This window comes from Puma concolor, chromosome A2, assembly GCF_028749965.1.
Source record: "Puma concolor isolate L17-30 chromosome A2, mPumCon1.1.hap2, whole genome shotgun sequence".
In the NCBI taxonomy this organism is placed as follows: Eukaryota; Metazoa; Chordata; class Mammalia; order Carnivora; family Felidae; genus Puma; species Puma concolor.
The window spans coordinates 119,329,950-119,347,247 of record NC_141668.1 but is presented as its reverse complement, the minus strand read 5'-3'; the positions used below and the strand labels follow the sequence as shown (position 1 = coordinate 119,347,247).

Genomic DNA, 17,298 nt, shown 5'->3' with positions numbered 1-17,298 from the left:
GTGATGGAACAGACTGCATCAAACAGAGATGGCCGAAGTGTTGGTCAGTGGCCAGCCAGCCCCTGGATCACAGTGAGCGCTCATTCGTCAGTGATGGTTGGGGGCGTATCCAGATTAAAGAAGGTAACTAAGTGTGGGTCTTCATTCTTATGTTTGCACGCTGTCAGATGAATGTCTGAGCACACACCTATAAGTGTATAGTAAGTTAAATACATGTTACTGTACTAAGGTAGCAGGTATATTATAAAAAGTTTTTTTTTTTTATGCTCCAAAACCAAAGTTTTTTATAAGGAGGATTTTTCTCCCCCAGCAAATATGTCGCTTCCCCCAGGGATAAATACATGCTCTTTCAGAGAAACTTAAGCTAGTGGCATCATTAAATGATGCATGGAGGCATGGGTTTAAGAAAGCTGACCTAGTCATAATCTCACAGTTTGTGAGTTTGAGCCCAGCATCGGTCTCTGCAGTGATGGTGCGGAGCCTCACTGGGAAATCTGTGTCTCCTCTCTAGCCCCTCCCCTGTTTGTGCGCGCTCGCTCTCTCAAAATAAACATTAAAATATTTTTTAAAAGGCTGACCTAGGACCATTTTGGAAATGCTACATTTTCTCAAGTGTTTCCTCTGCTAAATTTTATTTGTCAGTTGTTGACTTGAAATTGTCCTCACCCCACTTCGATGTATTATGAAGGGAAATGAAAAACAAAAGAAGCCCCTTGGATCATAGGCAGTCAGGCAAGGGAAGCAGTGACTAAAGATAAACCCAGGTACCATAGCTCTGGATAGGAGTCAGCAACAGATTTGCAGGTTGACTTTGGAAAGTTACTAACTTCTCTGAACTTCTGTTTTCTCCCTCTTAAGTGGGCTTGTGCAAGTTAACTGCGACTACGTTGAGTACATGTAAGTTCATAGAACAATGCCTGGTAAACAGCAGGCATGCAGTAAATGGTGATGGTTTGAATAAATGAATGCCTGCTATGTGCCTGGTGTCCGTGTGGGGGATACTATGTTCAGTCTTGATAGTGACCCAGGGAAATAGGTGTTTTACATGCGATGAGCCTGAGAAATTCATTGTCTTGGTCTGGATCATACCTCTGGGATTCAAATTTGGGTCAGGCTGAAGGTCCTAGCTTTGCATCACATCATGCTCCCTGGCCCAGGAGTGAGAGTACTTGTTCCACAGTGGGTGCTCAGCATCTATTTCTTTTCTTTTTCTTTTCTTTTTGTCATTCACTCAATTTATTTTTTTTTATTCTCAAGTTAGCTAACATACAGTGTGGTCTTGGCTTCAGGAGTAGATTCCCGTAATTCATCACTTCAGCATAACACCCAGTGCTCATCCAACAAGTGTCCTCTGTAATGTCCACTCCCGTACCCCCCAGCATGTGTTTCTTCCACAAATCACCTAGGTAAGTGGGAGAGTGCTTGTGAGTCCTTTGCAAGAGGAGTAAGCCCTTGTTTTTGTTTTGGAAGCATCAGGTGACCGTATTCCCCTCATGGCCTGACACCCATGCTGCCTTGAGCTCAATCCATGCATGCTTCTTGGGTTGCCAGCTGCCTTCCTAGACCACTTTGACCATGTGTGAGCCTTGGATCCTCCTCTGGCTATTGAGAAGAGGGCTGACAGTGAAGAAAACAGTCAGCAAAACTAAAAGGCAGCCGACGGAAGGGGAGAAGATACTTGCAAATGACGTATTAGATAAAGGATTAGTATCCAAAATCTATAAAGACCTTATCAAACTCAACACCCCCAAAAAACCAAATAATCCAGTGACAAAGTAGGCAGAAGACATGAATAGACACTTTTCCAAAGAAGACATCCAGATGGCTAACAGACACATGAGAAGATGCTCAACATCACTCATCAGGGAAATACAAATCAAAAGCACAATGAGATACCACCTTACAGCTGTCAGAATGGCTAACATGAACAACTCAAGCAATAACGGATGTTGGTGAGAATGTGGAGAAAGGGGAACCCTTTTACACTGCTGGTGGGAATGCAAACTGGTGCAGCCACTCTGGAAAAAGTATGGAGGTTCCTCAAAAAATTAAAAACAGAACTATCCTACAACCCAGCAATTGCACTATTTATCCAAAGGATACCAAAATGCTGATTCGAAGGGGTACGTACACCCCAATGTTTATAGCAGCACTGTCGACAATAGCCAAAGTATGGAAAGAACCCAAATGTCCATTGACAGATGAATGGATAAAGATGTGGTATATATATTTAAATTTTTTTTTTCAACTTTTTATTTATTTTTGGGACAGAGAGAGACAGAGCATGAACGGGGGAGGGGCAGAGAGAGAGGGAGACACAGAATCGGAAACAGGCTCCAGGCTCCGAGCCATCCGCCCAGAGCCTGATGCGGGGCTCGAACTCACGGACCGCAAGATCGTGACCTGGCTGAAGTCGGACGCTTAACCGACTGCGCCACCCAGGCGCCCCTGTGGTATATATATTTAATGGAATATTACTCAGTGATGAAAAAGAATGAAATCTTGCTATTCCCAACAACATGGATAGAACTAGAGTGTATTATGCTAAGCAAAATTAAGTCAGAAAAAGACAAATATCCCATGATTTTGCTCATGTGGAATTTAAGATACGAAACATGAACATAAGGGAAGGGAAGCAAAAATAATATAAAAACAGGGAAACAAACTGTAAGAGACTGCCAAGTACAGAGAACAAACTGAGGGTTGTTGGTGGGGTGTGGGGTGGGGGGGGGGGGAGAGCTAAAGGGGTGATGGGCATTAAGGAGGACACTGGGTGTTATATGTAAGTGACTCACTTCTAGGAAGAAGAAAAAAAGGGCCGTGGGCCTGGTTAGTGATGATCAGAGTTGCACCCCTACTAAATTATAGAGCTTAAGGATGTGGCTAATCTCCAGGATAGTGTGCTAGTCTCTACATCAGTGCCTAGGGGGTGGCCATCTGGAGGCTGAGGAAGGTCATTTCCCTGCATTTCTACTGCCTTTCTCCCTCTTCCCTCTCTTCTCCCACTGTGTTCACCAGTACCTTAACTTCTTTATATGGTGAATAATGCTTTTCAATCTTACTACTGAGGTTTAGAGGTAGATGCTTTCAGAAGCAAGGATTTGGTGTGCAAAGTGCCCATGTAGTCATATAGTCAGCGTCTAGACCTCTGGGAGACGCAAGTATGTGTGTGTGGTAGGCATAAGGGATGGACATGACGGCAAGCCTGGGGCTAGAGAAATGGGAGGAGGTAAGTGAGCATGATGTTTTCTCAGTTCTGTTGAGGATATCACCTGGCCAGGTGTGAATTTTCAGAAGTTTTATATGAGATTTTATATGAGAATCGACACCAGTTTGTGCTGGGTGGGTGATCTGGTTCTACTGTGTGCTGTCCTGCCTGAATTGAATAGGATCCAGTTGTCTCTCAGCCCCTTTAAATAAGCTGTTTATTAGCCCAAGGATCTTGTTAAAATACAGATCCTGGTACAGTTGGGTCAAGATTCTGCATTTCTAAGAGGTTCTCAGATGATGGTGATGTTCCAGGGTGCACGTGGTGTTCGTTGCTGAGGGTGGCAGTTGGATTTCAGTGTGCCTGCCAAGTGTGATCAGTGGTTAGTGCCAGTGGGGCTGTGCCTTCAGTGCCAGGCGATGATAGTTTTACTCGAGAAGATACGTGGCTCCTCCAGCACCCTGATAAAGGCTTTTCTGGGCTCTGCATGTTACCCCAACTCTGTGCAGAGGGTCGGCCTACATGTTTCTAATAGGTATTGGCAGGGCTTATATTTGGAGCCTCCTTGTTCTTTACCTTTTTCTCTCCTTAGTGATTCACCCATCATCTGTCATCACCAGCTCTTCAAAGACAGTTCACACGTTTTACGTGGAAGTTTAAATCACTGATAACTGACATTCCTCCCGAGAAGGCTGGTATCTTTGGTGGAACTAAGTTGTGGAACTTAAGGATCAAGTCTCAATTCAGCTGTGAGCTGGAATTGAAAGTGTTTAGGAACACCTGCCTGGTATCAGTGAAGTACCCCGAGGCAGTGCCCAGCCTGGCCTACATGAGGTGGCATCTGCTTTGCCGTGTCTTTTTGGGAGAGGACAGGGAGGAAGGAGAAATGGTTATTTCAGCCCTGTCTAGCAGTGGCTAGTAGCCGTTGTAACCACCCCAATTATGTATAACTTCATACTCATGCCTTCACATTCCCAGGATCCTGTTCTGATCTTGGATGTCACTTCAGTGGATGTTGGCTCTGATAATGTCACCTGAAGTTTCCTGGTCCCCCATCCTTGCTGATTGCTAAATAGCTCTCATTGTAACTTCACTGTGCTCAGGAAGCTGTGGTATTTTAAAAAAAACAGTCTGTCTTCTGTTCCCTCCCTTTCTCCCTCCCCTCCCTCTCTTGGTTTCCTAAGTATGTACACCTGCCTTACTACCTATCTCTCCTTGCTCTTTGTACTGACCATAGATGAAAAAAAAATTTTTTTTTCAATGAAATGTGAAGTTTTCCTCTGGTGAAATAAATTTCCATTTTGAACGTTCGGCATACAGCATGAATGTTTATTCACTTCTTAAGCTAGTACCACTCAGAACTGGGTGTTGTTGCAGAAACAGTTTAAAAGCCAGGTGGGCGCTGTCAGGTTGGGAGGAGAGCAAGTGGGTCGTTCTAGTGGATGATCACTCATCTGCCAGGACCTCTGAAAAGGAAAAGGTCAAAATTCAGTGTCCACTGTCCTGCCAGTGCCATCATAGATGGCTTTTCTTCCACAATGGCGATGTCGGAGGTAGTGTGTTGTAATGCGGGGAGGAGGCATTGGCCTTGGCGTGTGGACTGTGTGAGTTGATCTTGTCACCTAAAAGCCAAGCCTCGGTTTCCTTCTCTGCACCCCCCAGGTAAGTGCCATGCTCCCTGCCTACCTCATGTGGTTGGTGGGGGTACAGGGTGACACCGTGTTAGTTAGGGAAGTGCTTTGCAGGTTGTAATGTGCTTCCAAAGGCAGGTGTTGGCCCCCGTGACCAGGAACAAATGAATGGTTTGTTTTTATAAGCCAAGAAGGGATTCAGAACAAAAGCAAGAAATCTTTGCTTCACTGGCTGCAGAAGAGCCTATTTTGATGATAGCACTAATTCCTTTTGTTCACGAGGTGAAGTTATATAATAAAGGTTATGCACTCACAGTTGAGTGTTAGCTGCATTTTATGGTTAGGATATTGGGGTTCCCTGGGCCCCAAAGTTAGTGTGCTAGTTCTTGGAACATAGCGAGCGTGCTCTTGAAATACAAAGACTGTGTTCACCTCTCTTCTGAGCCATTTGGAAATCCCAGCCCAGTCTGCTCTCCTGCAGACATTTGGGAAGGAAGAATTAGAAGCTCTTTGCGAGGCAGTGGTAGGGGAAGAAAACTTCTCTTGTGTCACCCATAGGCTGAGCTCCATTTGGGACTCCATGGAGACTGAAGTGACCTGACTGGGGCAATGACTTACCCTCGGCCTCTTCCCAAAGGACGTCCTGAAGAAACTTCCCCAGTGCCTGGCCATGCTGGTGGTACTGAGCCCCTGACAGCTTGATTCCAACATCAAAAGGGGCGTTGAACTAGGAGGAGGGGTGGGGAAGACCCAGGAAGTGTCAGAGGTCACACCCTCCCACCTCTGCCCCAAACACACAGGCCTCCCAAAGGATTTCCTGGGCTCTCCGGGTCTCATCACAGGGACAGGGAGGGAGGAGGGTGTGCGGGCCCAGCAGGTGCCAGTGAGAGGCTGCTCAGCCAGATTACTCACCTTCTTAGGCCTGTTCTTCCCGCCCCTGCCATCTTCAGGAGACTTACCTTGTACTCTTTGCTTACCTCTAGTGAGGTTGCTCATAAAAGCTATGGGGTTCCCGAGATTGCTCCCACTCCCCCTTGTAATTTTGGAAGACCTAAGTTTGAGGTTGCCAGTGGTAGAATTTCAGACTCCAGTAGGGAGACCGGGAGGACAGTGGGTCTTGCCAGTGTCCTAGCAGTAGCCCGGGTGGTGGTCTCTGCCCCTCATCTGCCCCCACCTTCTCTCCCAGCCATTCTTCCTCTCCTGGGCACAGGTCTTTCCTTGTTCCATGGGAAGTTAGACAAGAAGCTGACCTTTGCCTGGAAAGATGCTCTGAGCCAAGTGCCCCCTTCTTTTTGTGCCTCTGTCTCTTCCCTTCTGCAGGGGAGCACCCTATTTTCCCAGCTCTGTCAGCACTCTAGCAAATGATTTATTGAAGCTCAGCTTTGGGTAAATGGGGAAGAGCTCTGTTTGCAGCCACATCATGGATTCCCCTACTTAAGAGCAGACTGTATCGTTATCTCTGTTCCTCTAGTAGCTGCCTTGGTACCTGGCAACCTGCATGCTGGTCACCGAGATGTCTGAACAAGTCACTGAGGGGATCCTGGTGGTGGGAGGGAGCCTTTGGTCATTGGTCCTTCTGCCACCTGCCCTGGAGCCTTGTCCGGTCCAGGGCTGCAGTGACACCCAGCGTGGAGCCCCCTTGTCTTCGCCAGGCTGGCCCAAGGCCTTGCCTCCGCGCCGGGTGCAGTCCTCCGGGCCTCTCTGCCAGCAGGTACTGCCGTCATTCTCATTTCACACATGAGCAGACGTGCTCCAAGAGGTTGTGAGAAAAACAAATAGCTGCTTGTTGAAAAAACTGACCTTCCTTGTCTCCACTGTGAAGGTGGTGAGAATGGGGAAGGACATGATTGATATTTTAGGAAACTTTGGCCCGTCTGTTCTCTCCCATGGGCAATTATTTCTTTCTCTTCCATCCTGTGGCTGACAGGTGACCTGAACAGACTTCTTGGGAACCACATGAGCATGGGTCTGGGGGCCTGCTGGCTGGCAGGGCACCCGGAACTGGGCGGCCACATGGCAACTGCTAATGGGGAGGTTTGCTTCTGATGACTTGAAAAGGTCCATTTGGCCTCAGTGCCTCATGAGTTCTGTCAGGGATGGGGGGCGCCGGGGGAAAGGACAGGACTTGGTCTCAAAAGTCTTACGACTCTGAAAGTCGATTCCGGGAGGAACGTGTCTGGGGGACGGTGGGGGCCCGGGATGGGACAGGTGGAGCCCCAGTGCAGGAGGGGCTCAGGCAGTAGGTCCAGAGCCCTGCAGCCAGGGATGCAGGCCTCCCCACCTCTGTCAGCTCCAGATTTCAGGTTCTAGTTGAGGCAGCACAGTCCACCTCTTCCAAGGCCAGCCTTTGTGGGAACTGGAAACTTCTGGTCATCCCATCTCTGCCTTGAGTCATCAAGCCACTGAAACCTCTTCCCTGTCTGGGCAAACTGAGCATTAGCCCGACTGGGGTGAGTGTCAGTCACAGGGGCTGCTGGTCTCACCAGGAAATTCCCCAGTTTGAGGATTTGTAGGAATCGAATGGGGCTCTCACATGTGGTGTGGAGGAGGCACCTGAGAGCACCCCTTGGTTCTGCTGAGGGTTTGAGAGCAGGGGTTGGGAGCTCATCCTTTTTTGCTAGAAGAAGCTGGCGGGAGGGAGGGAGGCCAAGGCAGGACACACTCCAGCTTCTCGGGCCAGAAGAGACCGGGGAAGGGCGTTCTTGGGCCACTGTGCATGCTCCGTTTGCCAGACCAGTGAGGGGAAGGGGGGCTTGGGAGCTGGAGTCAGCCGTGACTGCAGGTCCCGCCTCTGCCACACACTGGCTGTGGTGTGTCAGGCACGTGTGCTCACCTGTCTGAACTTCTTTTCCTCGTCTCTACCACAAGGGCAATAATGTCAGCCCTACTTACCTCACAGGTTGTTGTAGAGATTAAATGGTGTGCGATAAGGGAAAGACAGTTTGCAGATGAGATCCCGGTCAATAGACACAAGCAGTGCGATAATTAAGGACTCCCCCAGGGGAATTCTGGTTCCACTGCATGGAGGCGTCTGTCATCCGAATGCTTGTCAGAACCATCGCCTTAACCACAGCCAGCCTTTCAGGAAAGTTGCATGGAGAACCCCTACAAAATCCCTTTACTCCCTCTCTGTCCTCATGTTCTCTTTATTTCGAAGCTTGCTCCTCACCTCGGGCAGGATTTGTCGGAGCCTCGATAAGCCCCACCGATCCTGTCGTTGTCTACAGACGGGGGTTGGTGAGGGGCCACCAGAGATGGGCTGGCCAAGAAAGGCTGGAGAGGCCCAGAGGCCACGAGTTTTCTGTGGGGAAATGCCTTCAGTCCATGACCAGCCGACTCTCGCTGGCTGTCTGTCTTGGCAACATGCGTGCTGGCCCCCTTTGAAATCATCTGGTGTCAGCTAGCACCCCTGCTGTTCTGCTCATGGCTCCGGTCCTGTCCCGTTTTGTTGTAGCAAAGTCCTTTCTCTTAGACATCTGCCTCCTGATGGGAAAAGACCTGGAGCCAGTTCAGGGTCAACTGTTTTGTGCTATTTTACATTTCTTAAGTAGTCGGTAGGTGGATCCCTGTTCATAGCCTGCCCTCCTCCTCCCTCCTCCCGTCCACTGCCACAAAAGCATAAAACTGCAGAGGAACCAACCCGGATTTCTAGTTCATCCTCTGCCCCTTCCACTTGACTTGTGTCTTCTGGGTGGATCAAGCCTTCTAGAGCTCGGGGCTGCAGTTTGGCTGGTGGCTTCTTGGATTCCTTTCTCTGCTGGAAAGAGGTATTCTCTTTTTAGGGCCCCAACCCTCTCCCTCTCCCCAGTATACTTCTGGAAGCAGAGTGAGGTGTGAACCTATGGTCAGACCCAGATTCCTCCTTTGTGCTCTTGGAGATAGCTGAAGCCCAGAGAGTTTGAGCCACTGCCCAGGTCACACAGCTGGCAGCTACATGGCAAGGCTGGGATGAGATACCCCAATTCGAATGTGGGGCTTTGTGGGGAGACATCTTACCTGTACTTTCTGGTGTTCGGGGCTCAGGAAGCTGGAGCCTGCCATGGCCAAGTCTGCCCACAGCACGCTGAAGAGCAGCAGGCTGCACACGGTCCCCGGGGAGGGCATGGTGTCAGGTGGGCCTGGAGGACAGATGGTGTCCAGGCAGTGGGTCCTCCCCTGTCTCCCTGTGCCCCAGATCTGGTGAGGGGACTTGGCCCTGGGATGTCACTGCAGAGTAGAGAAGCTCTTCCTACCCCTGAGAGAGGGGCTCCCTCTGTTCACTGCTGCCAGGTAGAAGCGAATTAAAGGATGTGTGCCCTCTATTCCCAGGCTGTTGAGCAGTGAGACTCCCCATGTTTGTCCTGGGCCCCAGGGAGCTTGTGCTGAATTTCTTAATGAAGGATCATGAAGCTGGGCCAGCAGGGTCCCCAGGGGATACAGGGGCTTGGGGGGCTCCAGCCGCCCCACGTTGTGCAGCCTCCCCTTTGTTCAGTTGGGCCCGTGAATGGCCAGCAGTCACAGTAAATTAAACCCATAAACCCACACACGAAGAGTAGAGAGAGAGTACCTACCTGGGGTTCCTGGTGGAAGTGGTGCCCGGTAGCTGTCTGGTCCTTATGTAGGAAGCCCTGTGTTTGTTTTAAACTAGCAACCCCTTCCTAACTTCCTGTGGCTGCTTTACATTCTTTGGGAACTCATATGCTCGTGTCCTCTGGGTAGAAATCAGCAGTGGAGGTCACATGCTCGGAGAGATTGCTGCGTTGGCACCTGCTCCAGCTGTCACCAAGTGGTCCCAACTCTGGTTCAGGTGGGAGGGGGGAGGCGGCTCAGGGGTCCAGGTCAGCTTTGCTGTTCTCTGCTGCTCTGCATACTCCCCTTCTGAAATTCCTCTTCTTCCTGGCTAGAATGAGGTGATGGTTACCAGATTTTTAAGAGTTTTTCCAGCCCCAACATGTTATTTTCTGTGACTGATGCTGCTTTGGCTTCCACAAACCTCTGGAGCTCATGGGGATCCTGACTCCGGAAAGTTTCACGCTTCCCCAAGCAGGGAAGTGCCATGATAGAATGAGGAGTCTGCTGGGAGGGACGGTGACACAGGCTCCTGACCGTCCTTTCAGAGGAGGCGGCGTGGGGATCGTTTCCAGAATGCGTCGGTTTGCCTTGGTGTTTCCTGACGTCTTGCCTTGTCTCCCTTCCCCTAGCCAGGTTCTGAGAAGGAACAGACTGGCCCTCGAGGGAGAAGAGCTATGGCCCAGTGCTGGCACAGGTGACTACTCCCAGGGTGATGGGCCCCGGGCAGATGACTAGTAATCTGCCTTGTGTCAGAGCCGCTCCTCAGAGTGGCTTTGAGGATGACATGACCAGTGCTGGCACAGGTGACTACTCCCAGGGTGATGGGCCCCGGGCAGATGACTAGTAATCTGCCTTGTGTCAGAGCCGCTCCTCAGAGTGGCTTTGAGGATGACATGAGGTGATGGATGTGAAAATCTTCTGAGGTGTCATGCACATGACTGCCCCTTCTGTTCCGGCCAGTGGGATTTGCAAGTGTATGCTGTGGTCACACATTCTTGGATGAGGAGTTAATTAACATCACAGGGGAATCCTTCCCTGTTTGGAGAGCTTCATCTAATTGGATGCCCAGGCAGTGACTCCTAAGGGCTAAATGAGTTGCCTCCACAGAAATTGTAGCATTTCTGAGCAGGAACTCTCTTCGTGCTGGGGCTCAGGGGCTCAGAGCTGGGAGATCAGGAAGGGCTCCTTGAAAGAGGCAGAAGGTGAAAATGGAAGGGAGGGCATCACCCGGTGTGAGCAAAGGTGAACAGAAGGCCTGGGTGTATGTAGAGCGTTTGGGGTAAAGATTAGAAAGTTGGCTGCCTTGGATGAGGGTGTCCGTGGGCGGGGGGGAGGGTGTCATCAGGAGAGGCCTAGAAGATGGTTCTGGGTCAGGTTATACACAGCCTTGAAGGCCTTGCTAGCTCAAGGAATTTGGGCGTTTTCTGCAGGAGGGAGGCCCCGGAAGGTTCTTGAACAGAGGAGTGACAGGATTGTAGAATACAAGAGTTGGGAAGACCTTGAAGAGCTGGGAGGCTGAGCTTTGATTTCACTGGAAGGAACCCTGAACACCAAAAAGGCCCCAGTCCCCTCAAAGCCACACAGCCTTCAGTGGCAGATGCTGGCTTCCCAGGTTCCTGGCTGCTAGGTCAGTGTCTTCCCTGATAGACCATCCTGATTGCACAGCAAACCTGGGATTCCAGAAAAATCTGCTTGCTGTGAGAGGGGTGGGATTGGGGCAGGGGATGCAGTTAGGCTATCAAGGCAATAGAAGGCTGATCATCAAATGACTGGCCACCTGACTTAAAGGGGGCACTGGACCCTTGTAGAGTCTCTAGGGACAGTGGAGGCATGGGAGGGTCTGGACTAAGCCCCTTAGTAGAAGGTGGGGGACTAAGTACCTTTTCGTGGAAAACCTCTCATTGCCAGATTGCCATAAGGGCTGGAATCCCTCCTTTAGCCCCAGCAGAATGTGAGCATGTTTCCAGGAGGCCTTCCCCCTTGTCAGCCACCTGAGCTTAGATCTCTTGGCTCCTGGGTGTGGACAAATCCGGAGTTCTTGGAGAAGATTTGCAGCTTTTTCAGAGCCCCTTTCCCGAAAGGAAAGCCAAACAGAAGCCCTCACAGACCCAACTATGGTGACCAGGCACCTGCTGAGACATGAAGCCTCTGCCTAATCCGGATGCAGGAGCTGCCAGTGTTGATCCTAGATAAGGCTACCGGCCAGCAAACACCCTGCTCGCTCTGTTATCTTTGGGGGACAGAGAGATGGCCAGTGTGTCGGGAATGACCCTAACCACATACCACAGAGTCGAGGCTGGTAGGGGGAGGGAGGAACATCTGATGGATGTCAGAACTGTTGAAGGAGCCAGGGGACACCCAGAACTTTCCTCGCTGCCCACTCATAGTCATGGAAGCGGAGACAGGCATGCGGTGAGGAATGTATACACATTGGAGCCAAGGGGAGTCTGGAGGAAGACAGTGTGACTCAGGGAAAGGACTGACTTTCCCGAGGCTCATTTTCTTCCTCATTCCTTTCAAGTACGGATCATCTCAAGGCCAGTTTGGCCCCTCCCTGTCCTGTGTCTTTCCCAGAACTTAGCGGGTGCTCATTGCACATGCTTCTTGTGGATTGCTTGCTGGCTGGTGATTTCTTTCCCATTGTGGGGCCTTGCGGGCCTGCCTTAATGAATGGATGGGAAGCACTCATCATCTCTGAATTAACTGCTGTATGTAAATGGTGTCTGAGAACAAATTATACACTTTCTACTACACTTTCATTTCTACTGACAATTTAGTTGGCTTGTGTAGCACTTTTTTCATCAGTTTGGCCAAACCTCTTGTCTGAATGAGGCAGATTTTGGGGTTGTAGAAAGAGGTTTTTATTTTTTGGTGATGGGGTTATAGATAGACATTTTTTTCTGGTGGGATTTCTTTTTTGTCTTGGTTTCCATACTTTTAGGTTGGCATTGTTCAATAGAAATACCATGCCAGCCTCAAGAGCCTCATAAGTATTTTAAATTTCATTAGGAAATGTAAAACCCAGTGAAATCAACTTAATATATTTTCTTTAATCTAATAAATCTAAAATATCAGTTTGATGTGTAATCAATCTACAAAATGCTTAATGAGATACCAGACACTGGTTTTCTTTTTACGAAATCTTCAAAATTCAGTGCACCTTAAACTTTTTCCAGTACATCTCTGCTCACACTGGCCTTATTTCCAGTGCTTAGTAGCTGCATGTGGCTTGTGGCTGCTGTACTGGACAGCACCATTCTAGGTAATCATGAGTATCATTCTTGCAACTCCCACAAACTTAGCCATGCTCTCTTCCATGCCTCCAGCTGTCTGAGCCAGGTCTTTCCAACCGAGGCTTCCCGTTGTCCTGCCGTCATGGTGCTGGGGCCCCAAGAGTTAGTTTCTCCTACTTTCAATCTTCCTCCCCAACAGCTTCTGCTCTCAGCCTTAAAATATGCCCTGGTCTCTAATCCTGCAAGGGTCTATCTGGCACCGGCCTGCTTCCCTTCACTCTACCACCTCCAGGAATAACTTCCTTTCCCTTTCCCTGTTTCTTCCTTAGTGTACACTGGCCCCTCAAAACCCCAGAGAGAACTCCCATCTACACCCTGTGTTGAATCCGTTCTCCGTGTGTTGCTGGTAGCAAAGCCATAGTCTAGGGACCACTAAGAGCCATGGGATCTCAGGATGAGGACTTCAAGGCTGTCTAATCTCAGTTTCTGGGTGCAGGCCTGTGCTGGGCTGCACTGGATTCGTGGCGGAGCTTATAAGGACACTGGGTATTTTTATACCTGATTCTGATCTGAAGTGGGGCCCCAGAGTTTATATTTTTTAAAAAAATTTATTTACTTTAAATGGTTATACATTTTGAGGGGGGGGGGGGTAATGTGTGAGTAGGGGAGGGGCAGAGCAAGAGACAGGGAGAGAGAACCCCAAGCAGGCTCCATGTCCTGTGCAGTGCAGAGCCCCACGCAGGGCTCGATCTCATGAACTGTGAGATTATGACCTGAGCCGAAATCAGGAGTAGGATACTTAACCAACTGAGCCTCCCAGGCGCCCCTAAATTTTTATTTAAATCCCAGTTAGTCAACGTATAGAGTAATATTAGTTTCAGGTGTACAGTGTAGTGATTCAGCACTTCCATACAACATCTAGTGCTTATCATGACAAATGTCCTCCTTAATCCCCATCCCCTATTTCACCCATCTCCCCACCCACCCCTCCTCTGGTAACCATCAGTTCTCTGTAGTTAAGAGTCTGTTTCTTTGTTGGCTTTTGTTTTTCCCCATTTTGCTTGTTTGTTTTGTTAAGTTCCATATATGAGTGAAATCATAAGGTATTTGTCTTTCTCTATTTCACTTAGCATTATACTGTTGAGCTCCTCCATTCATGTTGTTGCAGATGACAAGATTTCATCCTTTTTTATGGCTGAGTAACATTCCAGTGTGTGTGTGTGTGTGTGTGTGTGTGTGTGTGTGTGTGTGTGTGTGTGTATACACCACATTATCCATTCATTAGTCATTGGAGGCTTGGGTTGTTTCCATAGTTTGGCTATTGTAGAGAAAGCTGCTACAAACATCAGGGTGAATGTGTCCCTTTGAATTAGTGTTTTTATATTCTTTGGGTACACCTAGTGCAATTGCTGGATTGTAGAGTAGTTCTATTTTTAACTTTTTGAGGTATCTCCATTCTGTTTTCACCAGTGGCTGCACCAATTTGCATTCCCACCAACAGTGCAAGAGGGTTCCCCTTACTCCACATCCTCACCCAACATCTGTTGTTTCTTGTGTTGTTGACTTAGCCATTCTGGCACTTGTGATTTGTATTTCCCTGATGATGAGTGATGTTGAACACCATTTCATGTGTCTATTGGCCATCTGTGTGTTTTCTTTGGAGAAGTGTCTGTTCATGTCTTCTGCCCATTTTTAAATTGGATTATCCATTTTTTTTGTGTTGAGATTTTTAGGTTCTTTATATATTTTGGACACTAATCCTTTATCAGATATGTCATTTGTAAATATCTTCTCCCATTCCTTAGGTTGCCTTCTAGGTTTGTTGATAGTTTCCTTGGCTATGCAGAAGCTTTTGATTTTGATACGTACCTATAGTTTATTTTTTATTTTATTTCCCTGCCTCAGGAGACATATCTTGAAAGAAGTTGCTATGGCTGCTGTCAGAAAAATTACTGCCTGTGCTCTCTTTGAGAGTTTTTATGGTTTGGGACTGACATTTAGGTCTTTAGTCCATTAAAAAAAATTTTTTTTAATGTTTTATTTATTTTTTTTTGAGTGAAAGAGACAGAGCATGAGTTGGGGGAGGGGCAGAGAGAGAGGGAGACACAGAATCTGAAGCAGCACAGGCTGATGCAGGGCTCGAACTCATGAACTGTGAGCCAAAGTCAAATGCTTAACTGACTGAGCCACCCAGGCACCCCTCTTTAGTCCATTTTGAATTTATTTTTGTGTATGGTGGAAGAAAGTGGTCCAGGTTCATTAACTTGCATGTTGCTGTCCAGTTTTCCCAATACTATTTGGTGAAGAGACATTGTTTTTCACATTGGACATTCTTTCCTGCTTTGTTGAATTTTAATTGACCATATAATTGTGGCTTCATTTCTGGGTTTTCTATTCTTTTTTTTTTTTTTTTTAATTTTTTTTTCAACGTTTATTTATTTTTGGGACAGAGAGAGACAGAGCATGAACGGGGGAGGGGCAGAGAGAGAGGGAGACACAGAATCGGAAACAGGCTCCAGGCTCTGAGCCATCAGCCCAGAGCCTGACGCGGGGCTTGAACTCACGGACCGCGAGATCGTGACCTGGCTGAAGTCGGACGCTTAACCGACTGCGCCACCCAGGCGCCCCATGGGTTTTCTATTCTGTTATATTGGTCAATGTGTCTATTCTTGTGCAAGTGATCAGTTACAGCTTTGTAATATAACTTGAAGTCAGGAATTGTGATGCCTCTAACTTTTTCTTTTTCAGGGTTGCTTTAGCTATCTGGGGTCTTCTATGGTTCCATACAAATTTTAGGATTGTTTGTTTTGTGAAAAATGATGTTGGTGTTTTGATAGGGATTGCATTGTGTAGGGATTGCAAATGTGTAGATTGCTTTGGGTAGTATAGACATTTTCACAATATCCTTCCAATCCATGAACAGTGCACATCTTTCCACTTCTTTGTGTCATGTTCAGCTTCTTTCATCAGTGTTTTATAGTTTTCAGAGTATAGGTCTTTCACTTCTTTGGTTAGGTTTATTCCTAAGTATCTTAGTGTTTTTTGGTACAATTGTAAACAGGATTGATTCCTTAACTTTACTTTCTGCTGCTTCATTATTGGTGTATAGACATTCAACAGGGGTGCCTGGATGGCTCAGTTGGTAGAGCACATGACTTGTAATCTCAGGGTTATGAGTTCAAGCCTGATGTTGGGCATGGTGCCTACTTAAAATTAGAAATGCAGCAGATTTCTATACATTGGTTTTGTATCCTGCGACTTTACTGAATTCATTATCAGTTCTAGCTAGCAGTTTTTTGGTGGAGCCTTTGGTGGGTTTTCTACATATAATCATATCATCTGCAAATAGTGAAAGTTTTATTCTTCCTCACTGACTTTGAGGCCTTTTATTTCTTTTTATTATCTGATTTCTTTGTATTTTTTTTTTTTTTTTATTATTAGCTGTGACTAGGACTCTAGTACTGTATTGAATAAAAGTGGTGAGAGTGGACATCCTTGTTTTGTTCCTGACTATAGAGGAAAAGTTCTCTGCTTCCCCTACTTAGGATGTTATTACCTGTGGGTTTTCATATAGGTCCTTTATTATGTTGAGGTATGTTCTCTCTAAACCTACTTTGTTGAGAGTTTTTACCATGAATGGGTGTTGTACTTTGTCATACGCTTTTTCTGCATCTTTTGAAATGATCATATGGTTCTTAGCCTTTCTTTTATTAATGTGATGTATCATGTTGATTGATTTGCAAATATTGAGCCACCCTTCCAACCCAGGAATAAATCCTACTTGATAGTGGTGAATGATTTTTAAATGTATTACTGGATTTGGTTTGCTAGTATTTTATTGAGAATTTTTGCATCTAGGTTCACTAGGGATATTGGCTTGTGGTTCGCTTTTTTTGTGGTGTTTTTTTTTATCTGTTTTTATCTGTTTTTGGCAATCAGGGTGATACTAGCCTCATAGAATAAATTTGAAAGTTTCCCTTCCTTTTCTAATTTTTGGAATAATTTGAGGAGAATAGGTATTAACTTTTCTTTAAATGTTCGGTAGATTTACCCGTGAAGCCATCTGGTCCTGGATTTCGTTTATTGGGAGTTTTTGGATTATTGATTTCAAGTTCTTTGCTGGTTACCAGTGTGTTCAAGTTTTCTATTTCTTCCTGTTTCAGTTTTGGTAGGAATTTATCAATTTCTTGTAAGTTATCCAATTTTTTGGCATATAGTGTTTCATAATATTCTCTTATAATTGTATTTCTGTGGTGTTGATTATTTCTCCTCTTGCATTTATGATTTTATTTGGGTTCTTTTTTTTTGATAAGTCTGGCTAGAGGTTTATCAGTTACATTAATCTGTTCTGTTGGGCTTTTTTTCTTGTTTGTTTCTATATCATTTATCTCTGCTGTAATCTTTATTATTTCCTTCCTTCTGCTGGCTTATTTGTTCTTTTTCTAGCTCCTTTAGGTGTAAGGTTAAGTTAAGGTTGTTTATTTGTGACTTTTCTTGTTTTTTTAAAGTAGGCCTGTATTGCTATGCTCTTCCCTCTTAGAACTGCTTTTGCTGTATCTCAAAGATTTTAGACCATTATGTTTTCATTTTCATTTGTTGCTAGGTATTGCTAAATTCTTCTTTGATTTCCTAGTTGACCCTTTCATTGTTTAGTAGCATATTATTTAACCTCCAT

At 46.8% G+C, this 17,298-nt stretch overlaps 1 protein-coding gene across 1 annotated transcript; it reads right to left on the bottom strand.

Moving 5' to 3' along the window:
* Positions 1–4,516: 4,516 nt before the first annotated feature.
* On the bottom strand, positions 4,517–11,314 carry GHRL (ghrelin and obestatin prepropeptide). The gene is made up of 6 exons (XM_025922232.2): positions 11,271–11,314; positions 9,390–9,718; positions 8,836–8,957; positions 8,480–8,596; positions 5,458–5,566; positions 4,517–4,674 (listed from the first exon to the last, which is right to left on the bottom strand). Exons 3-6 carry the CDS (start codon positions 8,941–8,943, stop codon positions 4,655–4,657), a joined length of 354 nt encoding a protein of 117 aa, XP_025778017.1. The 5' UTR covers positions 8,944–8,957; positions 9,390–9,718; positions 11,271–11,314; the 3' UTR covers positions 4,517–4,654.
* Between the last annotated feature and the right edge of the window lie 5,984 nt (positions 11,315–17,298).

Bases quoted from the DNA above. Each gene is read 5' to 3' on its own strand.
- GHRL (XM_025922232.2), bottom strand. From the start codon at position 8,943: ATGCCCTCCCCGGGGACCGTGTGCAGCCTGCTGCTCTTCAGCGTGCTG. The intron at 8,597-8,835 runs GTAAGATGTCTC...ACCTCTTTCCAG, and splicing joins CCGAACACCAGAAAGTACAG to CAGAGAAAGGAATCCAAGAA. The intron at 4,675-5,457 runs GTAAGTCATTGC...TTTCCTTTTCAG, and splicing joins CCTTTGGGAAGAGGCCGAGG to AGGTCCTGGCAGATGAGTGA.